Raw genomic sequence first — 25,713 nt, 5'->3', positions numbered from 1 at the left:
CCTGTTGCTCACTGTCTCGGTCTGTCTGCCGGGGTCTCTGGCCACTGCCCCAGACTGGTGATCTGGGCTTGGGTTCCTCCTGGCGACCTCTCCCGTCTAGGTCCCTCAGCCACTCTGCCCCAAGATGGGCCGTGGGGTGAGTATCTCCAAAGAGCAGGGGTCACTCTGGAGGGAGCCGTAGGGCTCTCTGGATGTGAGGGAGGCTGGCGGGAAAGGACGAGGTCAGGATGGGATGTGGAGGGAGGAGCAGTGGAAGAACGAAGAGTCTTCCAGCTAGGCTGTGTGCACAGACCCGCAGCGTTCACCACCCGCTGTGCTCTCCTCCTCCTCCGCGGCAGCAGCCCCCAGCCCAGCCCCGCATCTCCTCCAGCGCTCCCGCCTCCCCGCCTCATCTTTGTCCCTGCGCCTCCCCACCACATCCCCATCATCACCCTCTGGCCTCCCAGCTGCAGGGATCTGTGCCACTGTCAATGCTCCCCACCTTCGCCCCCCGCTGAAACTATCTGTTCCTCTAGGAGTCTCAGCCTGGGGGATGGGGGTCCAAGGTGAGGTGGGAGAGAGGGACAGGGGCCGTCCACTCCTGAGTCACCAAGCAGTTGTGCACACCAGCCCCAGGGGCCCTGAGCTCCCAGGACAGCTGGGAGGAGTGTGTGGAGGAAAGCAAATGTGCCCTGAGTCCCCCTGTCCAGCACCCCTGGGCGTCTCAGGCAGCATTGTCCTCCAGCTCCAAGCCACATTCCCAGAGGCTGGTGAGAGCTGCCGGCACCCCCCTCAGTCCACCCCAGCCTGTGGCATTCTGCAGCACTGAGTATGCCAAGGGGAAGATTAACAACCACCAGGGCAGAGGGGGGCAGGGCCAGGGCTTTGAATTCTTGGAAATGAAATTTCCATATGGAGAAAAGGGATCCAGTCCCTTTACATCCTGCGCCTGGCGGCTTTCCTTTTGTGGAATGCTGGCCGAAGACAGCAGAGAGGGAAAGGGTCTGGGGAACGACAGGGATGGGAGGGTGCTGAGGAAAGAGGGTGCCAGGGGGAACTGTGGGGGCATCTCTGGGGCTGGGAGGGTCAAGCAAGGACGTGGTTTCGCACTAAGTTTAGCAGCTGGGAAAACTCTGAGCTTGGACACCAGGGTTCCTGAGCTGGGGTGGGAGCTATAAATAGAACTGGGGTGTGTGTGTGTGTGTGTGTGTGTGTGTGTGTGTGTGTGTGTTGGTGACTCATGCATTCTCCATAGACTGCGGTTGATACAGATATTCCTGGGTGAGCACCTGTGTTTGTGTCTCAGGAGACAATTTTGCAAATGTGCAGGCCTTCGAGCATGAGTGGGCATAGATGTCACCGTGTGGGGGCACGTGAGGGTCTGTGAAGAGCTGTCTCTGACGTGTGGGCTTCACAGAGGAAGAGCTCACAGCCGTGGGAAGATACACTGGGGACTCTCAGCTGCACCTTGACGTCTTTTGCTCCCCGCAGGGAGCGGGAGTCCCCAGCTGAGGCGCAGGATTGCTGACCTCTCCCCTCCTCTGCCTTAGCACAGGGTGGACCCAGCTCAAGAAGTCCTGCTTGAGAAGCGATTTGACCTTGACTTCTTCAGGGGCCTGTGCTTTTCCCCCAGCACCCACGAATTCCCTCCCATCCACCCCCAGTAGCAAGCCAGGGAGTAGGTCTGGTTCTGTTCAGTCTGAGGCTGGGGCCCCTTGGGGCTTGGAGCTTAGAATTCAACCAGCCTTGAGACCCCCGAAGAGGGAAGGCACCCCCATCCACATCCCCTGTTCCCTGCAGAGCAAGAGCTCACTGTCACCACCTCCCCCTGTGTCGTGGAAGGGCAGCGTGGGAGTTGGGGGGAGGGACAGCCGGGTGGGGAGGGAGCCTGCTCCAGCTGCCACGAAGGGCAGTGGTGGGGAGAGCGATGGCTGATTTCCAGCTGCCCCCACTGTGTCCTGGCCTGGGCTCTCTCAGAAAGAACTCTCTGTTCTCCTTCAGCATTCAAGGTCCAGAGAGGGGGACTTGTGGACTTGTGGATGGGGGAGGGAGAAAGGGGGGGTGGTCCTTGCTTCCTCTCTTTCTTTCTTGCCTGAGCAGCCCGCTGGCCCCAGATCTCCGCAGGCTCCTGGCTGCAGAGCCTGAGATCTCTGCCAGGATGGGAGAGGGGACAGGGTAGTGTGTCCCTAGCTCTGTGACCGCCTGCAAGAGAGCAGGGTGGGCACTTGGGGGTTGCTGCTCAGCCATCATCTGTACATGCCAGACGTGCATATGTGGGCTGGCAAATTTTTAAAGCCATACCTTTGATTCCAATTTTCACAAACTTTATTTCATATCTAAGTATGCAGAAATTCTCTGGGCTCTGCTCCTTGGCCCCCAGTCGTAGCCTAATCCTCTGCGCATGCTCAGGCCTCATCCTACCCTAGGAGCTATGGAGGGTCACAGAGAAGTTTGTTTAACCTCGTCTCTTGCCTCTTGGCTCTTCAATGCTTTTCAACCATTCTCAGCCCTGTCCCACCAAGGACAGGATCCAAAGAATTAGATTGGTGAATCTAGGACTTTTCAACACATTCAATTCAATGAGTCCCCCTAAGTCACTGGGGAAAGGAGAGGTACCACTCACAACCCTTCCCCACTCCTTCTGTTGAGCTGTTTCAGTCTCCCCAGGAAGAGAGCCTTCAGGACGCCAAAAGTAGCCCTGATTCATAGATGCTTCACATGAAAACAAATGCAAGATTTACCAGTCATCTTTGCTGAGAAGAGCATTTCTGAGCAACACAGCCTAGGAGAGCTCACATCCTTCTAAACAGATCATTAGGCATTATCTAGGCGATAACGGTGTCCACCTCTCACTGCACTGCTCCCACCCCAGTTCCTGATTTCACTGGTCAGACTTCTATTTCTTCTAATGCTAGAATCTAGGTGCTAGATGCATGATCTCTTGTGATCAGGGCAGCTGTCACATTCCTTGGATTGCTCCTCTTTGATGGGAAAAAATTGTATTATCCTTGAGCACAATGGATTTCTAGGGCAGTAAAACTGCTCTATATACTATAATAGTGGATATATGTCATTATAATGAAAGTGTTAGTCGCTCAATTGTGTCCGACTGTTTGTGACCCTATAGACTGTAGCCCACCAGACTCCTCTGTCCATGGAATTCTCCAGGTAAAAATACTGGAGTGGGTAGCCTTTCCAGGGGATCTTCCCAACCCAAGGATCAATGCCAGGTTCAATGGTGAAGAATTGCAGGTGGATCCTTTGCCTTCTGAGCCACCAGGGAAGCCCATATGTCACTACACATTCATCCAAACCCACAGAATGAGCCCTAATGTAAACTACGGACTTTGAGTGATAATGATATATCCATGTAGGTTCATCCATTGTAACAATGTACCACCGGTGCCAGATGTTGATGGTAGGGGAGGCCATGCACGTGGGGGCAGGAGATATATGGGAACCTGTAATTTCTGCTCAGCTTTGCTGTCAACCTAAAACTCCTCTAAAAGAAAAGGTCTTTTTTTTTTTTAAGCATTATCCTGAAAAAAAAGCGGAGGTGGGGGTGGGGGGACAAAGCCCTTGATGTAAATCCCACCCAAGTATCCTCTCTTTATGGAAAAGAGAGGAGTGTTTCTATACTAGTGTTTCTATAGAAACACTAGTATAGAAACACTAATCCCTGAAGCCTTGGCCCGGCACTTGGGGTCCAGGAGAAGTAGGCGCAGGACAGCAACTGAGCAGCGCCTCGGCGACAAGGACGCCACGGCCTGAAGGAGTTAGGAAAGGAGCCTGGGGAAGAGGGAGCGAGCAGTCACTGGCCACACCACGCCAGGCCTCCTCAGCCCCTCCTGTCCTATCACCCAAGACCCCTTGGAAGGAGAGCTTCCTCACCCTCTCCCCACAAAGTCCCCTGTGAGACCCTGGAAGCCTGGGGGCGATGAGGAGCCCACTGACCCGTAAGAGGAGGGGGAACTGGTGACCTTGGGAAACTCCAGTTAGAATGTCCACCTGACTTCACCAGAGGACCCAGGAATGTCTGGCCCTAAGAGTCCCATGCATCTTCAGTTTCAGATTTATCCTCAGAGATGATCTCTTCTCTATTTAGACAAATAGGGCCCGGTCCTCTCCTCACCCAGTTGTGCTTTGAGGCTTTGTGTCCTATGTATCGCCTTTTACCCCGTCACAGGCAGGCCTGCCCAACAGGACACTCTGAGTGCCCATTTCCTGGAGGCACTGACCCTCCAGCTACTGATTTCTCAGTCTGTGGGCCCTGCCCATCATTTCCACACTCCACCACAACACTAGGGCTCCCCCCTCCTCTAGACACTTCCCTGCCCTGATCCCTGACTCCCCAAAGACTCCTACCCCCCAAATTCCTAACTCTCTCTTCTCCCCTCTGAGTCAAGCAGTCACACGTTGAGACAAAGACATTCCCACAGGGTGCTTCTACCCCCTCGATGAACCCCCCCCAGCCAGTCCCTTCCAGAACTCCAAATAGTGTAAGATGGTGGTTTTTAGCTTTTTGTTTATTTTACTTTAAGGGTTCTTTCAACAAACAAAATCTTAGCAGAAGCCCAGCTACTAAACAGCTAAGGGTGGGCTCCTGAGTCCTGAGCCCCTCAGCCTTTCCTAAAGTTCAAACACAGAGCCCCAGGACTCTGCCAACACTTTGCAAACAGAGAGCCTGGGGTCCCTGCCACCCTGCACCCCCTCTCCTCCCCTGGGATGACCACTGACTTTGAATCCACTGGCCTCCACTCCCAGTGCCTGGGTTCCCAGTCCTTCAGTGGGAATAGAAGCTCCAGCCTCCCTGACTCCCCAGGTCCTCTCTTCCTCCTGCAGGCCGGCCGTGAGTACTCGCCTGCAGCCACCACTGCGGAAAATGGGGGCGGCAAGAAGAAACAGAAAGAGAAGGAGCTGGATGAGCTGAAGAAGGAAGTGGCCATGGTGAGCCCCAGCCTGCCCTGCCAGGCCATGGGAAAATCTCCCACGCTGGGTCTCCCACGTGGGAAAGTCTCCCACGTGGGAAAGTCTCCCATGCAGCCCGTGCACTCCTGGATGCCCGCGCCCAGCCTCGCATGCTCCTTGCTCCCCTGCTGTGCTCTGAGTGCCCTCAGATGCATTCTAGACATGCTCAGCCTTCTTCCTCAAAGCAACTTGCTTTCCCTTCCCCAGGATGACCACAAGCTGTCCTTGGATGAGCTGGGCCGCAAGTACCAAGTGGATCTGTCCAAGGTCAGTGAAGGGGTGTCTAGGGAAGCACCAAAGAGGTGAGAGAACCTTTTCCCTGAGAGAGCCTGAGGGAAAAAGGAGCTTTAAAATTCAAATCCAACCCTCTTTATGGCTAAGGAAACCCAAGCCCAGAGATGAGGGACTAGTTGATGGCAGAGCCAAAACTAGGGTGCAGATCCTCTGCGTCTTAGTCTATAGCTCCTTCCCTGGCTGCCTGGAAGCCAGGGCTCCTTACACCCCAAGGTCCCGGAGGGCCTCTGGGCAGCAGCTCAGCGACACCTCCCCTCGTGGAACCGACATACCTGTGGTGGTGAGGGAACCCAGGACCGCTGTCACAGTAAAGCCCTGGGCGCCCACTATGCACGTAGCACTGGGGTAAGATTACCTACTTTCCTGATTCTTACAACCAGCCAGGTGTGGAGCCCTGTTCATTAAAGCAAGGACACTCAGGGTAACTTCCCTTGATTACGTCAATAGTTGGTGGCACGTCACATTACCAAGCCCATCATTTTGAAAAGTAATAAGTCATTCATCAAAAATGTAGGCCTTCCCTGACTGCCTTTTTGAAAATTCTATGCCCCCTTCCTTTACCTTACCTTATTTTTTAGAATAACATTTTTCACTATTGGGCAGTAATGTCTGTTTATCGTGTATCCCCTCATGAGATCATCAGCTTCACAGGGCAGGGACTTGTGGCTCTTGTCCATCCCTGGAGCCCAGCTCTGACTCGATTGCCTGACGTGTAGGCGCTCAGTACACATTTATTGAATAAGCAAGAGGACAGATAGAAAAATAGTTAAGAAATGGCTTCTGCCTTCAAGGAGCTCAAAGTCTAGCAGTCCAGTGCCTTGTGGTGAGTGCAGCCCTAGAATCATGCCTGGGATACAAGGGGACCAGAAAGGGGTTGTCTGGGCCAGCCTTGAGCTCAGGATAAAGGGCCAGGTGAAGCTTTCTGGGGAAAGTGATGAGTGGTGACCAAGCCTGTGTGACATTGATGGTCAATAATGTAGGACCTTCTTGAATCCTTGGTGAAGGGGAGAATCTGAAGGAAGAGAGATGAGGCAGGGTGGGGGGCGGGGCCAAGTGAGATGTCTTTTCAGAGAGCCTTATCCAGGCTGCCTCCAGACGATATTACTGGGGCCCTAACCAAAATGTGTCTCAACCCAAGGTTGACCAGAGTTGGGGGAGCCACAGCCCATATCCTCAGCCTTCAAAACCTCCAACACCCATTGCAAATGCCACCTCCTCCATGTGGCCTCTCCTGATGACCCCCACCCCTTCCAACCAGGCGGGATTTTTTCCTCCACCTGGACATTATGCCCTGTGAGGTTCCTGGCGGGAAATGGTGAAGGGCCAGGTTGGTTCTGGATGTGAGCTCAGCTCCCTCATCTCTCCTCACCTCCCTCAGGGCCTCACCAACCAGCGGGCCCAGGACATTCTGGCTCGGGATGGACCCAATGCCCTCACCCCACCCCCGACCACCCCTGAGTGGGTCAAGTTCTGTCGTCAGCTTTTCGGGGGCTTCTCCATCCTACTGTGGATTGGGGCCATCCTCTGCTTCCTGGCCTTCGGCATCCAGGCTGCCATGGAGGATGAACCATCCAACGACAATGTAAGCCAGCACACCTGACCTCTGAACCAGCCTATGACTCTGCCCTGTAGCCCTAAATCTTCAGTACAGTGGGTCGGGGGGAGGCAGGGAGCAAGACCTCTTGTACAATCCTACAGCCCTTCAGCTCTTTGGACTGAAAAGGGGTGAGGCTTCTGAAAGTGAAAGTGTTACTTGCTCAGTCAGGTCTGACTCTGTGACCCCATGGACTGTAGCCTGCCAGGCTCCTCTGTCCATGGGATTCTCCAGGAAAAATACTCAAGTGGGTTGCTGGGACCTCCTCCAGGGGACCTTCCTGCCCAAAGATCAAACCCAGGTCTCCTGACCTCCAGGTGGATTCTTTACCGTTTCAGCCACCAGGAAGCCTTCTATACACATCTAGAAACACCCCCTCCAACACACATACTCATGATGGAGACAGCCCCTCCCTGTTCCTTCACACTTAAGTGGACTTGTCTGCACCCCCACGTCTTTCCCCCCTCAAGAAGCCCTAGTCCTGGGAACTTCCTACAATTTCCCCATCCCCTCTAGTCTTAGGTGGCTGGGGATTAGCAGGTTGAGGGGGGGATGGGAGAGAAGGACTTTCTTCCACCACTCTCACTTTCAGACACAAACAAAGGGGGCACTAAACTCTCACCCTGAGTGGCAGCTGTCGCTCTAGGGCTGGGAAAAGTCAGGTCCTTCAAAGCCTGTCTCCTTACCAGCTTTATCTGGGCGTGGTGCTGGCAGCCGTGGTCATCGTCACTGGCTGCTTCTCCTACTACCAGGAGGCCAAGAGCTCCAAGATCATGGATTCCTTCAAGAACATGGTGCCTCAGGTAGATGGCTGGGGGCTGGGCTGTGGGCTGGGCCGTTAGGTTTCTGGGAGAGTCTGGCTTAGCTTTTCTCAACTCCTTGTGCTCAGAGAAGGAGGCTTGGGCAGAAAAGACCCTCCAGTTCTCCACACTGGAACCTATCTTGTTGCTAAGGGTGCCGGGTTTGTCCTTCTCCTTGGTGGGGTTGGAGGTGAGGGGGGAGACTGGTGCAAGAGGAAGGTCGGGGTAGAGATGAGCACAACTTCCCCGCAGCAAGCCCTTGTGGTGCGAGAAGGAGAGAAGATGCAGATCAACGCGGAGGAGGTGGTGGTGGGCGACCTGGTGGAGGTGAAGGGTGGAGACCGCGTGCCTGCTGACCTCCGGATCATCTCTTCTCACGGCTGCAAGGTGAGAGCGCCATGTCAGAGCCACTGGCGGAGTCTAAAAAGCAAGCTGTCTAAGGTGCATGGGGCCAGCTAGAGGCTTAATGTTTGGGAGACTCGGGCCCAGGTGTCAACACCTGCCCCCACAGTGCCCAGCCCCACCTGGTCCTATACTAGAGCTTGCGTGTTGTTTGCTTGTATCTGTGTGCCATGAATGCTCTGCACCCCGGGTGTTTCTTTGAGTTTCTTTGATATCCACTTCATAGCAACAATTTATTGAGTATGTGTCAGGTGCTTTATAGACATTCACACAGGTTATCTAATTTAACTCTGCCAGAGTGGTGTAATCACCCAGGGATGTTACGCGTGGTCACACAAGTCATGCCACACACAACCTTAGACAGTGCCATTTTCACAGACTACAGAGTTAGTGGCACCCCCTGTAGTTGTGCAGGGCAGACATTCTGCTTTCATGCCCCATTTAAAGGTGAGTAAAACAGAAGCACTGTTGGTTATGTAACCAGCCCAAGGTCACAGAAGAAGTCAGTGAGCCCAGATTCCAAACCAGAGCAGGGACAATAGCTGAGTAACACTATAAATATGTGATGAGAGCAAGTGTAATTCTGTCTCCAGTGTCATGGTGACTGAGTGTGGCTGGAGTCAGGACACAGCTGTGTGTGCACGAGCGTGTCTGCCCATCTGATGATCCCCACACTGCCTTCCTCCTCAGGTAGACAACTCCTCCCTGACAGGCGAGTCAGAACCCCAGACCCGCTCCCCCGAGTTCACCCATGAGAATCCCCTGGAGACCCGCAATATCTGTTTCTTCTCTACCAACTGCGTGGAAGGTGAGAGACCAGCCTGGTGGGGAGCCCCTGCTTCCAGCAGCAGCTGTGGGAGGAGCCTGAATTGTGGGTCCCCAGGCAGGACTGGGGGCTGTGGCCATGCTTGCTTGTCAAGAGCCTGGCTATGGAGAAGGGAATCAAAGGGTCTGGAGCCCTGAGTATTACAGGAATAATCTCTCCAGAGGGCAGCAAATTGGCTGGGGCAGTGTGACCCCATGGAATAGTTACCTCCCCACAGTAAGAGCTCTGTTCTGTCCACTCCAGGACAGAGCGGGTTCCTAAGCCTTCAGATATGAGCCAAGACCACTATACGCACGCACACACACACACACACATTGCCCAAACCAGCCTCAACTAGAAGACTTTGGTTTGACTGATGGCCCCCTTCACTCCTGGTTCTAGGGCTAGTTGCTTCATCTCCTGACTCTTGTTTGACCAGGACCCAGACTGGGGAAGGGGTAAGAAAGCATCCAGTCCAGGTGAACACTCAGGCCTTTCCTCAGGCCACCTCCAGGCCTGGGCTTCACCAAAGGAGCTGTTGATCATGCACAGGCTGCCCGGTGGGCCCTCAGCCCTGGCTTCTAGAGATGACCAAAGGCCAGGAAGAGGCCCCAGAGCTGTCACCGCCGAGTGGCTGGAGTCTAGGCCCACCCGAAACCCTACCCTCTGTGGTTGTGAGCGGTGTCGGGGGCTGAGTCGAGCTGGTGGGAGGAAGTGTCTGACTAGACGATGAGCCTCAGAAAGTGGGTCAAACGGGCCTTGTATCTGCCGCCTCCCCCTCCCCCCCACACACACCTCTCCCTTCTTGTATCTCATTTCTCTGCAGTGTGTTCTGTTTCTCTGGGCTTTTCCCTTCCTTCAGCAAGTTGGATTCACAGCAAAAAATATCACCACACATTGTTTCCTAAAGTTTTAATGTCCTGAGATTCTGAAAGTTGCTCTGCATTTCCCACAATTGATAAAAATGCCTCGTAAAACATGCCACTGATTACCCTGAACTGACTTTGGAGAGAGGAGAGGAAATGAATGGAACTAATGTTTTTGGAGCGCCTACTATGTGCCAGATGCTGCTTTAAGTATATCACAGCACTGTCTCATTTCATTATTAAAATCAGTAGGAAGGAATTCACACAAGGACGCAAACCCAGGTTTGGCAGGTTCCGATGCGCGCTCTTTCCACAACAGTGCACTTTCTCCCCTGAGTGCCCCTGGAATGTCTACCTAAGAGCTAGTGGTTGCCTAGCTTCTTCTAGAGAGATTTGTACCTAGTGTCGAGAAACAAAAACTTATGCCTACATGGAAAATCCATAAGTGCTTTACTTACGAATTTACTTATGAACACAATATATTGTGTTCAAAAATATTGTTATATTTTAAAATGATAACAAATGTGAGATTAGGGCTTCCAGGGTGGTGCAGTGGTAGAGAACCTACCTGCCAATGCAACAGACGCAAGAGATGTGGGTTTGATCCTTGGGTCAGGAAGATCCCCTAGAGAAGGAAATGGCAGCTCACTCCGGTATTCTTTCCTGGGAAATCCTATGGACAGAGAAGCCTGGCGGGTGACAGTCCATGGAGTCACAAAGAGTCAGACACGACTGAGCACACACAAGATCTAAGAGATGAGATTGATTTTACTGAAATACCCACAGGCAATACTTTTATTTCATTCACTGAATCTCCTCAATGTGAACTTTGAGTTTATTTGCAAGGATTTGCCCCCCACCCCCATCCCAGGTCCAAGTATAAGAGAGAATAACGTGCTGTTGCACTGAGTTCTGGGATTGGCCATCTGTCCTGGGAGAGCAAGCCAAGGGAGGTAGTCTTCTGGAGGCACCCTCCAGGATGGGAGTCCTTGGCTTATGCACGCTGTGCTGGCTTTCCTTTCCCAGGAAGCAGGAAGGGACTTCAGTTCCTAGGATCCCCAAGGTACCCGACCTGGTATCCCTTCCTGTGTTGCAGGCACTGCCAGGGGCATCGTGATTGCCACGGGTGACCGGACGGTGATGGGGCGTATAGCCACTCTGGCCTCGGGCCTGGAGGTCGGGCGGACGCCTATAGCCATGGAGATTGAGCACTTCATCCAGCTGATCACAGGGGTGGCCGTGTTCCTGGGGGTCTCCTTCTTCGTGCTGTCCCTCATCCTGGGCTACAGCTGGCTGGAGGCGGTCATCTTCCTTATCGGCATCATTGTGGCCAACGTGCCCGAGGGCCTGCTGGCCACCGTCACCGTGAGTGGGTCAGGTTGAAGGGCTACCTGGGGAGGGCTCTACCCCCCTGCCTCAAAAGCAAGAGAGGCTTATAGCTTTTCTGCAGTTTCTTTCACTTCCAGCCCCTACAATCACACATTCAATTTCTCATTACTACATGGCTTAGAATGTGGGTCTGAAAAGGTCCACTTTAGGACCTGGCTCAGAGTTTAAGTAAGAAAAGTCTCAGGTTGGGCTGTGTGTTAGCACTCAGTTTTGCTCCCAGAGCTCTTGCTAGTCACCGTTCCTCACAACCCTCATATTAGTCATCTCTCCACTGCCATCTGGAGCTTGTCCTGGCCAACTCTCCTGTCAAGCCTCTCTCAAAGGTCACCAGTGACTGACTAGCAAATCCAGTGACCTTTCCTCAGCTCCCATCCTTCACTCTGCCGCTGAAATGGATACTGCTGTCCACCTCCCTAGCATTCTCTCCTTCGCGGATGGCTGCGACAGGTTGCCGTCCCGGTTCCCCTCTCCCCTGTTCCCTGCAGCGTCTCCTCCTCCCTGCCCCGCACTGGTCAGCAGGCCTCAGTGCTCTGTTCATCTCTTAATGCACCCGAGTGAGCTCTTCTCCTCCCAGTTCCTGGTGCCTGTTCCATGTTGATGACACGCACATACCTACACCCTGCTCTGGCCAAACATCTGCAACTCCTTACTGGACATTTCACCTAAATATACACTCATGATCTCAGCTCAACACGTCTAAAGTGGAACACATTCACGACTTACACCTAGGTCCCTCTCCATGTTCATGGAGTAGGATCAAGACAGGAGGGACAGAGCCATGGTCTGGGGTAAGAACAAGGTCATCTCCAGCTCCAGGTGGAGCCCTTTTTACTGCCCACTCTCTCTACCAGGTGTGTCTGACCCTGACAGCCAAGCGCATGGCTCGGAAGAACTGCCTGGTGAAGAACCTGGAGGCGGTGGAGACTCTGGGATCCACATCCACCATCTGCTCCGACAAGACTGGTACCCTCACCCAGAACCGCATGACCGTCGCCCACATGTGGTTCGACAATCAGATCCATGAGGCCGACACCACGGAAGATCAGTCTGGTGACTGGGGGCTCTACCCGAGCGGGGGGGAATGTTCAGAGCACCGGGGTTGGCAGGGTGGGTGTGATGAGATAAGGGCTCTGAAGGGGAGCCAACTTCCTTCTTCTCCCTCCTTTCCTCCCAGGGGCCACTTTTGACAAACGATCCCCGACCTGGACTGCCCTATCCCGGATTGCTGGTCTCTGCAACCGTGCTGTGTTCAAGGCAGGGCAGGAAAACATCTCTGTGTCTAAGGTAAGGTGGAGGGTCCCCGCAGTCTACCCCCTTTCCTGACACACAGCTTCCCCTTTCACACCTTGTGGCTGCCCAGAGGATGGTGTGCTTGGTCCTCCACTGTGACACTGAATTCTGCTTGTTGGCAGCGGGACACAGCAGGTGATGCCTCCGAGTCAGCTCTCCTCAAGTGCATTGAGCTGTCCTGCGGCTCCGTGAGGAAGATGAGGGATAGAAATCCTAAGGTGGCAGAGATCCCTTTCAACTCAACCAATAAGTACCAGGTGGGGTTTGGATGCCGGGTCAGGGGGAGAGGAAGGGATGGGAGTGAGGGGCACACAAAGTCAAGGGGGAATCCTCAGGCAGAGAGAGGCCCTCTGAGCGTCAGCTCCTCTCACCCCTGCCTCATCCCCCTGGCAGCATGGATGACCAGACGTCTGGTTGCAACGAACTCCTGTCCCCAGCTCCCAAATCTTTGTTTCTTTACTATAAGCTGCCACCCTCTCAACTCTTCTCCACATCCTCTGGCTCCAGTCCCCCAACAGTTCCATTCCATTCAGTTGAATCATACTTTGGAAATATCCTTAGGGTATCCCCCAGTCTGTCCCTATTAAATGCCAGGAGACCAGCCTCAGAACCATAGAGGTGGGGCTTCCTTGGTGGTCCAGTGGTTAAAAATCTGCCTGCCAATTCAGGGGACACGGGTTCAGTCCCTGGCCCGGAAGATCCCGCTTGCCTCAAGGCAACTAAGCCCAGGCACCATAACTACTGAGCCCGCCCTCTAAAGCCCAAGAGCTGCAAACTATTGAAGCCCGTGTGCTTTAGAGCCCATGCTCCACAGGAGAAGCCACGGCAATGAGAAGCCCACACATCGCAACTAGAGAATAGACCTTGCTCACCGCAACTGGAGAAAGAGCTTGTGCAGCAGCGAAGACCCAGCGCAGCCAATAAATAAATAAATAAAATCTAAAAAGCCATATGGGTAAAGCCCCCTGAACCCAGTGTGGTGATGGGGCATGCTGATGACAGAGCCACCGTCGCCCCTAGCCCAGGGCCTGTCCTAAGTGATCAGAGTAAATATCTGCTGAGTGAATAAATGTCATATGGGAAAGTGACCGGCAGGTTGCAGGGTTATGACTATGAGGTCCAAACACCCATCCACACACAGAGACTCTCGCTATGTTGATAGTGGTCAATGGCTCAGGGGTTATCTTATTAAGGGAATTTTACCATCCTCTGCTCTTTCCCAGGCCCCATGCTGGGTGCTGGAGCTTCTGAGACAAGTCTGGCCCCCTCTGTAACTGCCTATCCTCTCTCCAGCTGTCCATCCACGAGCGAGAAGACAGCCCCCAGAGCCATGTGCTGGTGATGAAGGGGGCCCCTGAGCGCATCCTGGACCGCTGCTCCTCCATCCTGGTGCAGGGCAAGGAGATCCCTCTGGACAAGGAGATGCAAGATGCCTTCCAGAATGCCTACCTGGAGCTGGGAGGGCTCGGGGAGCGCGTCCTGGGTGAGGGGACAGAAGCAGGGAGCAGGGCTCAGGAAGGCCTCCCTGGGATGAGGGGCGCAGGGGGACACCCAAGTGACCACCAGCCTGCTCTCACTCCTCCCATCCGCCCTCTTCAGGCTTCTGTCAACTGAATCTGCCCTCTGCAAAGTTTCCTCGGGGCTTCAAATTTGACACGGATGAACTGAACTTTCCCACGGAGAAGCTCTGCTTCGTGGGGCTCATGTCCATGATTGACCCTCCACGGGCTGCCGTGCCCGACGCTGTGGGCAAGTGCCGGAGTGCAGGCATCAAGGTACTGGCCTCGCTTCGTCCCTCCTCCCAAACACCAAAGGTCCAGGGGATGTGAGGGCTGCTGCCCTGGGGAGACCCGACCATGGGTGGCCTCCTTCCCACTGACCAAGAGGAGAAGTTGTCCATCTGCAAGGAAAGTTTCAGCCCTGCCTTAGACTCTCACTCTGGTCCTTCTGCTCAGAGTAACCAGTCTTCCATGCCCATCCTCTCTCTCTCCAAGGCACAGCTCCTTCCACTCTGATTTCAAGCTGATCAGGCACCCCTGTCTTGGAGATCTGGTTGTTTTCCCCTTCCCAGGCACTGCCCACTCCCTCTCTCTAGCTGTTTGGGATGAGATTAGACCTTCTCAACAACTACTCCCTCTTCTGTGCTACGTGTGTGCTTCATTCAACAAATATTTTATTGTTTACCAAGTATGTACCAGGCACTGTTCAAGGTGCTGGTGTTCAACAAACAAACAAAAGTCCCTTCCATCTTGGTTACTTTCTTGTTTCCAAGATACAGCTCTTTACCACTCTTAGCCTGTCCAGTTGCCAGTTCTGAGGCCATCATTTGTTCTTCCTTTTTCAACATCTCACCTACTCCCAAATCAGCTCAACTCAGTCTGTCTATTGAGGGCTGAACCGGGCACTGGGGATACAAAAACAAATAAGATACAGTGCCTGGCCTCCAGAGTTCATGATCCCTCTGGGGGAAAGATGCCTTAAAATTAATCACAGAGCAACAGCTAGGGTCTTTGCGCACCTGCTAAGGGGCAGATACTCTAACAATAAAAAGAGCCCATTGTTTTGTGAGGCTTTATATTGGCGCCAGTGGTAAAGAATCTGCCTGCCAAAGCAGGAGACTCAAGAGACGTGGGTTTGACCCTTGGGTCGGGGAGATTCCTGGAGTAGGAAATGGCAAGCCGCTTCAGTATTCTTGCCTGGAGAAACCCATGGACAGAGGAGCCTGGCGGGCTATAGTCCATGGGGTCGCAAAGAGTTGAATACAACTGAGCAACTAAACAGCAACCACCACCAGAATATGCATCAGGTACTATTCTAAGCACCAAATCAGCATGATCTCATTTGATCTTCACTACAACCCTATAAGTAGGCACTATTATTTTCCCTTTTTTTACAGAAGGGAAACTGAGGCTTAGAGTAACATGTCCAAGGCCTCAGAGTTAGTAAGTGGTAGAGCTGGGATTTGAACCAAGGCATCTGCTATTTTTTAACCATCACACTCAAGCACTTGTGTGTATATATGTACATATATGTGATTTCTGAACCCTGCCACCACTCTTTGTCTGTAAGGTAGGCATCACTACTCCCATTTAAAAATAAAACAAGCTGAGACTCAGAACAGTAAGTAGCTTTCCCAAAATAAAACTGCTATTAAGAGGGAGATTGGCTAGAGGAAGCCTGGCCAGCTCATCTGGAAACCCCATGCTCCCCTTGTCACCTGGCAGCCTGTTGCCACGATCAGAACTGTCGCCAGGCCTGGGAAGGCACGTCCGGGAAACTCAGAGCAGCAGTGAGCAATTAAGTCCACCTTGGAGAACTGGACAGTTTTACAGAGGGCATGATATTTGATCTGGTCTTCGAAGGGTGAAGAGCGTTTGGAAAGGAGGGAGAGAGCGGAAGGCAGGAGCAGGGAACAGCGTGTACCCTGCCGTGGTTGAGCTGTTCAGGGCACATGGGGGTGGCACTGGGAGGTGGCCACGGAGTGGCTGGGATGGAGACTGGAGCCAAGGCCAGGGCCAGTTGGAAGGACTTGGCTTAAATGCCAGTCTTGGGCTTTATCCCGCGAGCCACTGGGAGTCACAGGTATCACAGGACAGAGCTAGCTCTTAGGAGGCTAGACCCAGATGGAGGAGGGGCTGCACTTGGAGAAGAGTTAACTCGAGTCAGGGAGACAGTGTAAGAAGGTGACACAGTAGCACAGGCAAGGAAATGGCCCAAATGAGGGCAGCGACAAAGGGAGTGGAGGAGTTAACACTTGACAGATGTTTTGAGAACTTGGTGGGCAAACTCAAATCGAGAGGCAAGGAAGATCCAGAAAACAGAGGGACTGGATGAACAGAGGGACAGAATCTCAGGTGGGGAGCAAAGAGGGCGGCTCAGTGAGGGTGGTGGGAATAGATCACTAGTTCTACTTGCCCTGACATTGGAAGGGTCTGTAAGATGCCCAGGGGAGATGTTTCTGGGAAAGCAGGAATATGCCTACCAAGGAAGGACAGGGCTTCAAGGAGAGGGTGGTGGACAGTGTCAAACTCCTCAGGGGGTGAAGAAGGATGAGGACTGCAAAGATGCTTCTGTCTTTCAGTTGGGAGGCCCGTATGGCCTTTGGGGGTGGAAGAGAAGGCAGGGGGGCCTGAAGAAGCTTCCTTCTCAGATCTGTGGGTTTCACTCCAAAAACCCCCACATGCAAATGCTGTCCTAAGCCAGCTCTGATGCTTATAAAAGCCTCTTATCCAGCCTCTCAGATGCTAACCACCCACCTCATCCAACTGCATCCATTCTGCAACAGCAGCAATGAACATCATCGCTGTTGAGGCGGGGAACCCCATGGTGAAGGGATGGCAGAGGCAGAGGAGCATGAGACGGAAGGTAGAGGGAGGGCCAGAGGAGGTGTCCCCTTCAATCCCTGCCCAGTCCAGTCGGGATGCCAGCAGCCACCACATTGAGCAGTAAGAAAGCCATGTCCGTCCTGGCTCCTGGGACTTGCAGCAATGAAGGGGCTGCAACCGAAGGGGCTAAAACAGACAGCCGAAGCCTTTAGTTCCTCATCAGTGAGATGAAGGAGCTGTTAAGTCTTTCCAACTCTGACAACCTTGTATCCCATGGAATCCAAACTCCTAAACAATCCTAGAGGCTCCTCTTCCAGGGGACACACATTAACCTCGTTACTCTATCAGAGAGTCTTTCCTGCATTTAGGCAAATGTTCTCTGTATCTCCTGAACACAACCTGCCATCTCTCCCTCTCAAACACACACAGTTCAGTCATTTTGGCTGGGCCCACTTCCAGCCCCACTACCCACAATCCACTGGTCCCACTTCCAGCCCCACTGTCTAGTTGGAAGACTTTGGGGAAGGAATAAAAGGAGAAAAAAAACGTAATGCTGCTTGCCTTTTCTCTTTCCTTCTTCCCGCCAGGTGATCATGGTGACCGGTGACCACCCCATCACAGCCAAGGCCATTGCCAAAGGCGTGGGCATCATCTCAGAAGGCAACGAGACAGTGGAGGACATTGCCGCCCGGCTCAACATTCCTGTTAGCCAAGTCAACCCCAGGTGAGGCTCTGCAGGACCCCTCGCCATCAACTCAGCCTCTCCCACAGGACGCTCGAGCATCCCGGGCTATCTGGTCCTAACCTCTGGTTCCCTAGTCCTGAGTGGGTGACCAGGCTGTGCTGTGTAACCATGAAGACATCACTTTCCCTTCCTGAGCCTCCATTTCCTCAAGATGAGGGTGTCTCTGCGCTACCAGGTTGCTATGGGAGCGAGATACGTGTAACCAGCACATGGCCTGGCACACTGTGCTGATGACCACGGTGACGCCACACGGGGAAGACTGAGCGCCATCCCCTCTAAGAGAGAAGTGGGAAAGGCAGGGCACTGAGCTGTAGAAGGAGAGGAGGACTGAAGCTGTGGGGGAGTCCCTGCAGCAGCGAGGAGGGGCAGGGGGTGCTCTCAGGCTCCAGGGAATCAGTGGGCTCTGCCCCTGCCTCCAGAGAAGCCAAGGCGTGTGTGGTGCACGGCTCTGACCTGAAAGACATGACGTCGGAGCAGCTGGACGAGATCCTCAAGAATCACACGGAGATCGTCTTTGCCCGGACGTCTCCTCAGCAGAAGCTCATCATCGTGGAGGGCTGCCAGAGGCAGGTGGGTGTGGGGGGCAGGGGCCAGGGCCAGGGCCAGGCGTGTGCAAGGGCTGCACCCCCAGCTATGGCTGTACCCTCTCCCCAGGGAGCCATTGTGGCAGTGACGGGGGATGGGGTGAATGACTCCCCGGCGCTGAAGAAGGCGGACATTGGCATCGCCATGGGCATCGCCGGCTCCGACGTGTCTAAGCAGGCCGCCGACATGATCCTGCTGGATGACAACTTTGCCTCCATCGTCACCGGCGTGGAGGAGGGTGAGGGACTGCACAGGCTGGGGTGGCACCCCGGATTCCGAGCTGGCACAGCTGCTTCCCTGCCTTTTACCTCAATTACAGACTCAACTCAGGGTTTCAGGCATCCGCCTTCTGATTTAGCTCCAATACAAAATCTCCCCCTACTGGGAAGATGGGCAGCCATGCTTGCAGGAGCCAGGGGTGGGCAGGGTCCCTCCAGCCTCCCTGATGCCCTCAGGACCTCCCCACAGGCCGCCTGATCTTTGACAACCTGAAGAAATCCATCGCCTACACCCTGACCAGTAACATCCCCGAGATCACCCCTTTCCTGCTGTTCATCATTGCCAACATCCCCCTGCCTCTGGGCACCGTGACCATCCTCTGCATTGACCTGGGCACTGATATGGTGAGGCCAGGGGTTGAAGGAGGTGGTGGGGCAAGGCAGTCGTGGGCTGCAGTGGGTAGGGATAGGCAGCAGAGGGAAGAAGAGGTGCAGCAGGGGCACCCGAGGAGGCTGGGAGGGTTGCAGAGAAGAGAAGCACAGGCCTGGAGGATGAGCGGGTTTGGGGAACTTACTAAGTGTTTGAATTGTGTCGAAGATTCTTCACTGCTGGTCGTCCTCTGCTCCCACCCCCTCCCTTCAAATGCCCTCCCCCCAACCCATGGCCCCCCTGCACAGGTCCCTGCCATCTCCTTGGCTTACGAGGCAGCTGAGAGTGACATCATGAAGCGGCAGCCGCGAAACCCGCAGACGGACAAGCTGGTGAACGAGAGGCTCATCAGCATGGCCTATGGACAGATCGGTGCGGCCAGACCCCGGGTTCAGGAGGGAACCCCAAGAGGATGCCTTTCCTGGCTTTTGAAGGGATGATCCCCCTGCAAAATTCCAGAACAAGGGCCACCTCCCCAAGGGTCAGCGATGTCCATCTCTGGCCCAGAGGGGCTGGCTCCACCCTGCTACCTGCTCTGACCCAGGCCCTGCCCTTTGTCCTTTGCCCACCTACAGGGATGATCCAGGCTCTGGGTGGCTTCTTCACCTACTTCGTGATCCTGGCAGAGAATGGTTTTCTGCCTTCGCGGCTTCTGGGAATCCGCCTGGACTGGGATGACCGGTCCATGAATGACTTGGAGGACAGCTACGGACAGGAGTGGGTGAGTGGGCCGCGTAAGTGCGGATGCATGTGCACAGTGTGGGGCTCAACGCCTGGCAGGAGTGGTCAGTCGGAGCTGGTGGGATTGGAGGCTAAGGCTGGTGCAGGTGCCCAGCGTTTAACATCCGCCCTGGAGCACAATGAACTCTGGTCCTCCCCTTTCCTCTCACTCTCTCACCTCTCTCTGCCTGCCCCCCGCAGACCTATGAACAGCGGAAGGTGGTGGAGTTCACATGCCACACGGCTTTCTTTGCCAGCATTGTGGTCGTGCAGTGGGCTGACCTCATCATCTGCAAGACCCGCCGCAACTCAGTCTTCCAGCAGGGCATGAAGTGAGCGCCGCCCACCACCTGTTGGCCCCGCCCACCGGGCAGAGCACACGTGGGGTGCACTCATCCACCCATACAGGCCCAGATCTGCTGGAGTCTCAGACGGCAGTTGCCCAGCTATATATCTGTAGCATTGTTGGAAATAGATGAGAGAAGAGGAAGGAGGGCTATGACCATTTCTGATGAGTTTCAATTTGCTTCTAAAATCTCCTTCACAATGGTCTTCCATCTTCCTTTTCATCTTCTCCCCATACCTCTTCTCTCCCTTCCTCCATTCCTTCCATCTTATACTCTGATCCTCACCCATCCTCACCCTTGGGCCAGCCCTAAATACAAGATCTCCTGTGCTCCTCTCCACTTGGCAGGTGGCTCCAGTTTGTAGCACTTGCCTTGTGATGGTGGTGGTATTCTTGCAGGGCAGAAAGTTACTTGGAGTCAAGTTCCGGGCCTTCTACTAGTGTGAGTTACAGGTGCCAGTCACTGTGCTAAGTGATTCACATACATCCTCTGACACGCCTGAGGTCACCCAGCTGGGAATGGCTGAGCCCGCAGCTGTTACACTGGGTGGCTCACCCATCCCAGAGCCTGGAATCCAGGGGGCACTCAGTGATTTCCTCTGCAATTCCAGCCTGGATGGTGATCAGTACTGAAGGTATCATCCCTATTTTCTTTCTTTCCTATTACTGCAAGCAATGGGCACAATCCCCGTGAGTTTTGTCACAATTTCTTACTTTTTTTTTTTTTTTAATTTCTTACTTTAAGAAGAAAAAAAAGAAAAAAAAAAAAGATGCCAAAACTCTGGTGAAGTTAAGAGCATTAAGATCCTAGGGAGAAGAAGGGGAAGTGTCTGTTAGATAAAGAAAGGTAGCCCAAGAGAAAGAGATTCCACTGAGCTAAAATCACTAATGGGGACAAGGCAGGGAGGAGAGAACAAGGAGCAGAGAGTCCTTACTGTGCAGGGTGCAGCAAGCAGGGAACATAACCATTCTTCATTGAGTATCTACGACCAGCAGCTACCAGGGGCTGCAGAAGACACTGAGAAGGTATAAGACACCCATGGGTCCTGAACTGAAGGGGTTTCCAAAGCATCTTGCTGGGGAGACGACACTTTCAAAGGCCATGTGCCTGGAGCACTAACAAGATTATAAGATGCCTGAGGGCAGGCCCCCATTCTCCAGAAGGAAGCTTCTCCAGCACAGGGCTGTGTAGGCTGTGTATCACCCAACACATAGGAAACATTTCTTCAGTGAATAAACGTATGTGTTATAGACAACAATCGGTGGTGAAACCAGTAAGAAAAAAAAATAAAGACAATCTTTCTTTGGTTACACAGTACTCTTGCTGGGAAAATCCCATGGACGGAGGAGCCTGGTGGGCTGCAGTCCATGGGGTCGCTAAGAGTCGGACACGACTGAGCGACTTCACTTTCACTTTTCACTTTCATGCATTGGAGAAGGAAATGGCAACCCACTCCAGTGTTCTTGCCTGGAGAATCCCAGGGACAGCAGAGCCTGGTGGGCTGCCGTCTATGGGGTCGCACAGAGTTGGACACGACTGAAGCGACTTAGCAGCAGCAGCAGAAGGGAGAAGGCAATGGCACCCCACTCCAGTACTCTTGCCTGGAAAATCCCATGGATGGAGGAGCCTGGTAGGCTGCAGTCCATGGGGTCGCTAAGAGTCGGACACGACTGAGCGACTTCACTTTCACTTTTCACTTTCATGCATTGGAGAAGGAAATGGCAACCCACTCCAGAGTTCTTGCCTGGAGAATCCCAAGGATGGGGGAGCCTGGTGGGCTGCCGTCTATGGGGTCGCACAGAGTCGGACACGACTGAAGCGACTTAGCAGCAGCAGCAGCAGCATCAGAAGAGGGCGTTTGAAGAAGGAGGACATTGTTTGTAGCCTTTCCTCGGCATTTCTTCCCGCCTCTCTCCCTTCCACCACCAAGGGTCACCCTAGATCTCTGCCCCCGCTTCTCGCCCTCCCCTCAAACCCTATTTACCCTCCTTTCTTTGCCTTTCCAGAAACAAGATTCTGATTTTTGGGCTCCTGGAGGAGACAGCACTGGCGGCCTTTCTGTCTTACTGCCCGGGCATGGGTGTGGCTCTCCGAATGTACCCGCTCAAGTGAGTGTCCCCTCGGAAGGGCCCCCCTGCTAGGAGCCAAGTTCTGGAACCTCGGAAGCAACTTCTGATGCCCCTGACACTTCTGTTTCCTTCAGGGTCACCTGGTGGTTCTGCGCCTTCCCCTACAGTCTCCTTATCTTCATCTACGATGAGGTCCGGAAGCTGATCCTGCGGCGATATCCCGGTGGTAAGCACCCCCGTGCCTCACCCCGACCCCGCAAAGTGCAGCCCCCCACTGTCGGCTACCTACCCTCCAGGGCTCTGAACGCGGACTCCACCCTCAATACGGATCCTTGCGCCTTTCCCTCCGGGCCCTCCATCCTGGGCTCCCTGGGCCTTGGAGCCCTGACTCCGCGGAACCTCTTCCTCTCCGATTCCGGTCCCACCTAACTGGTCTCTGAGGCCCTCCACCTTCCACCTGGAATCACAGAACATCGGAACTAGAAGGGCCCTCCGAGGCCATCTAGTCCCACCTCCACATTTTACAGACAAAGAGAGGGGCAGAGGTGAATTGATTCGTTCAGGGTCAAAAACAGAGGAGCCGCAGAACTGGCCCTACAGCCCAGGCCTCCCAAGTCCCAGGCATCAACCAAGTGTTTTTTTTTCCCCCCCAACAAGCATTTTTGGTCACTTAGTGGAGGTCGAAAATGGATGGCCTGCAAGCCAAATATGGTCCGTAGATATTGTTTGGTTTGGCTGCCCTGTATGGGGCGGGTGTTTTTTGTTTGTTTGTTTTTCAATTGGCCTAATGTCTAAAACTTAGGGGCTTTCACATAAAACCTGAATTTCTGACTTCTCCTGAAAAATCACAGGTGCTGTTGACCCCAGGTCCCATTTCTGCACAGCAGCCATGGACAGCTGCCCTTAAGGAACTCACTTATTACTTGAACAGTCCCTGTTGGCATTTCTATTTTCACCCCCATCCCAGTCTGGGCCCACTGGCCCCTGTGCTAAGAGCGGGTCTCTCCTTCCCCCTAACCCACGGCCCCACTCACTGGAGTCCCCTTCTCCCTTTCCACCTTCCACAGCTGTTTTCCCCTCCCTCCAGGCTTCTGTCCCACCTGGCCTCAGCCACCCAAGCCCCTAGGACATTTATCTCTTGCCTCTTTTTAAGCTCATGCTGCAACCCCACCCCTCATCTCTCTAACAGGCTGGGTGGAGAAGGAGACCTACTACTGAGCCGGTCGGAAAGAAGGAGCAGGCACAGAGAAGATGGGGGGCCCTGGAGGTGTCACCAGGATGGCATTGGGTAGGGGTGGAAAACACTGGGGTGTATTTAGGGGGGAGGGTGAGAGAATGAGGCAACTCAGCAGGCCAAGTTGGGGGAGAGGGTAACTTAGCTTGGGTTGATTGCCCCAGAGGCCTAACTAGGAGCAAGCAGCTTAGACACTACATGTCAGGATCCCCTCCCCAGATCCTGCTTCATTCTACATGCTGTCTTTCTTATCCAAGGAACTGAGGGGTACCCCAACCCTCTGCAGTCCCTGCCCCTTCACCCCCACCTCCCACTAGATTGACACCGAAAGGCAGGGATCTGTCTAAACCGGGGGAGGGGAGCTGTCTCCGATCACCAAGGTCCCTTTATCGCCCCAGCCTCACCCTACTTCCTACCTTTACCCCTCATTTGCTTCCTGCTCAACTCTGACCCCTGCTTCCCCTTCAGACCTGGAATCCACCTGGTGAGTGCTAGGACCTGAGGCCAGAAAGGGAACAGGTTGGAGAAGCTGGCCTGTCTGCCAGCCAAGGCCATTCAGGAAATGCTAGAGGAGAGCTTCTCGGACAGGTGGGAGGGTCGGGTATGGTGGAGGAGGTGGGCAGGAACGGAGAGGGGTCGATGACAGGACCTCTGACATAGACATCCTGGCCCCAGCTCTGAGTCCTGCCCTTTAGAGTAGCCTGCCAGCATACCAAATTCCAGGGTCGCAGAGGCAGAGGCAGGACCAGGAAGCAGTCTGGGGAGCTTCACTGAGGCTGCACGCTCAAGGTGCCGGTGGTGCTCCCCACAGACACTTGCTTTGTGGTCTGTTGGTCCCCAAGGCCCAGGTGTCACAGAAACTCCAGCTCTCTCTGTCAGCATCCTTGGTAATACCCTGGCCTTTAGAATGCCAAGTCCTCAGAAGTTCCACATGGTGCTGAAAGGGGGAGCTGCCATTCCCCATCATGCCCACCCGGATGAACCTGCACCACTCCCAGGCACTGCCAAGCCAGCCCTGGAAAAGAAGGTCCCAGGCCATGAGCTGGAATTGAGGTGGAGAAGTTTCCAGAAACATCCTGTCTTCCAGGGACACACAGAATGAGCTTAGGTCATGGACGTGGTTAGAACCTCTGGACAACACGAGAGAAAGCATTAGGAGTCTTGCCTTGGTCTCTCAGACGGCAGGGCTGTCCCGCCCAGGCACACGCCCTTCACACTATGATCATTGTGCCCACTTTCCCTTGAGACAGGGAGGTGGTTTCAGGTCCCTACAGGAAGATGCTTTTCCTCCTCAACCTCCTCCCCACCTGCACTCTGCTCTGTTGGCAGTGCTGCCCGTTCTCTAAGCCTGGCTTAGATTAGAAGGCATTGGGAATATCCTGTAGAGAGACACCTAGGTGAACCAAGAGTGTGAGAGACACACCTAAGGAAAATGGAAGACCTAAAGCAGACAGGAAGGAAGCACAACAGATAAACATCAGGCCCGCAAACAACCTCCCAAGGGCTATTACTTCAATACACTGGAATTTTACTTTATCCGAAGTACCTTGAAATAACGAGTCATTGCCTGGGGCTTAGAAAACGAAACAGGAAACCATATTAATTTGGGCCTGATGAATTTGAGATTTATTGACCATGGACAAAGGTTTATCTTGCACAATGAATAAAATGGCATTTGTTTAGCAGATTAAGAGCATAAACAATATTGCTAGGGGTGGCACATGTAGTCTCCTAAAACAATACTTTTTGGACACTTTAGGAATATCCATTTAGAAATAGTGAATGCATGGGCTAATTATCATCTGCTGTGTTTGTTAAAGAAGCATCTGCAAGACCTTTACTTGGTGACCTTTTGCAAGACATTAGTTTGAGGCAGTATGTATGTACTTGAAAACAATAAAGTTGCATTTCTTTATGAAAGAAGTCCCTTCCACAAGTCTGATTTTTATACTTAGCACTTGCCTCCCTCCCAGACTGTGATGTTGAAGTGTGTGCTGTGGCAAGATTTGACTTGTAGAGGAGGCAGTAGGGAGGGCAGGAGGTAAGGATCAGAGGGAAGCAACCTGGGAGCAGATGATGTCAGTGGAGCAAGAGAGAAAGGAAGAAGTTAGGTTGCAGAATGATCCGGAAGAGAATAGAGTGGGGCCATCCTTCCTGATGGCTGAACCCACCCCAAGAGCCATCAAGGCTTTTCTAGGACAGGAAAGAGTCCATGACTCTATAGGCCCTAACCCTGAGGGCCACGTCTGCTTTTTCCATGCCAGACCACAAGCAGGCCACTCTTACTATGAGCAGCAGGGTCGGGATGGCGGGGAGGAGATGGTGGGCTGAAGGACCCTGATTGTCAACACCAGTCAACAGTCTATACTGTTCTAGTTGTTGTTTTGGAGGGGGAAGAATGGAGGGAGAAGCAGATACAATCCTTGAAATTCATCTAAGTAGCGGACATTGGAGGCTTCCCAGGTGGCTCAGTGGTAAAGAATCTGCCTGCAGGTGCAGGAGACACAGGGTCAGGAAAATCCGCTGGAGGAAGAAATGGCAACCCACTCCAGTATTCCTGCCTGGAGAATCCCATGGACAGAGGAGTCTAGTGGGCTACAGTCCATGGGGTCACAAATAGTCGGACACAACTGAGTGACTGAGCCGCAGCAGC

At 53.6% G+C, this 25,713-nt stretch overlaps 1 protein-coding gene across 1 annotated transcript; it reads left to right on the top strand.

Moving 5' to 3' along the window:
- ATP1A2 (ATPase Na+/K+ transporting subunit alpha 2) lies at positions 1-24,999 on the top strand. The gene is made up of 23 exons (XM_055583872.1): positions 1-136; positions 4,822-4,926; positions 5,155-5,214; positions 6,620-6,823; positions 7,525-7,638; positions 7,888-8,022; positions 8,728-8,845; positions 10,805-11,073; positions 11,949-12,147; positions 12,272-12,381; positions 12,510-12,644; positions 13,681-13,870; positions 13,987-14,162; positions 17,300-17,436; positions 17,877-18,027; positions 18,112-18,280; positions 18,511-18,665; positions 18,939-19,062; positions 19,266-19,411; positions 19,612-19,742; positions 21,764-21,865; positions 21,961-22,052; positions 23,016-24,999. Exons 1-23 carry the CDS (start codon positions 125-127, stop codon positions 23,042-23,044), a joined length of 3,063 nt encoding a protein of 1,020 aa, XP_055439847.1. The 5' UTR covers positions 1-124; the 3' UTR covers positions 23,045-24,999.
- The last annotated feature ends 714 nt before the right edge of the window (positions 25,000-25,713 follow it).

The sequence above is a fragment of the Bubalus kerabau genome, chromosome 6 (assembly GCF_029407905.1).
Source record: "Bubalus kerabau isolate K-KA32 ecotype Philippines breed swamp buffalo chromosome 6, PCC_UOA_SB_1v2, whole genome shotgun sequence".
NCBI classification, from domain to species: domain Eukaryota; kingdom Metazoa; phylum Chordata; class Mammalia; order Artiodactyla; family Bovidae; genus Bubalus; species Bubalus kerabau.
The sequence above is the reverse complement of the archived record's forward strand: the minus strand, read 5'-3'. Positions and strand labels throughout refer to the sequence as shown.

Excerpts from the sequence above, each read along its gene's own strand:
- ATP1A2 (XM_055583872.1), top strand. Across the intron at positions 7,639-7,887 it reads TCAAGAACATGGTGCCTCAG|CAAGCCCTTGTGGTGCGAGA; the intron begins GTAGATGGCTGG and ends ACTTCCCCGCAG. Across the intron at positions 18,666-18,938 it reads TTGACCTGGGCACTGATATG|GTCCCTGCCATCTCCTTGGC; the intron begins GTGAGGCCAGGG and ends CCCCCTGCACAG.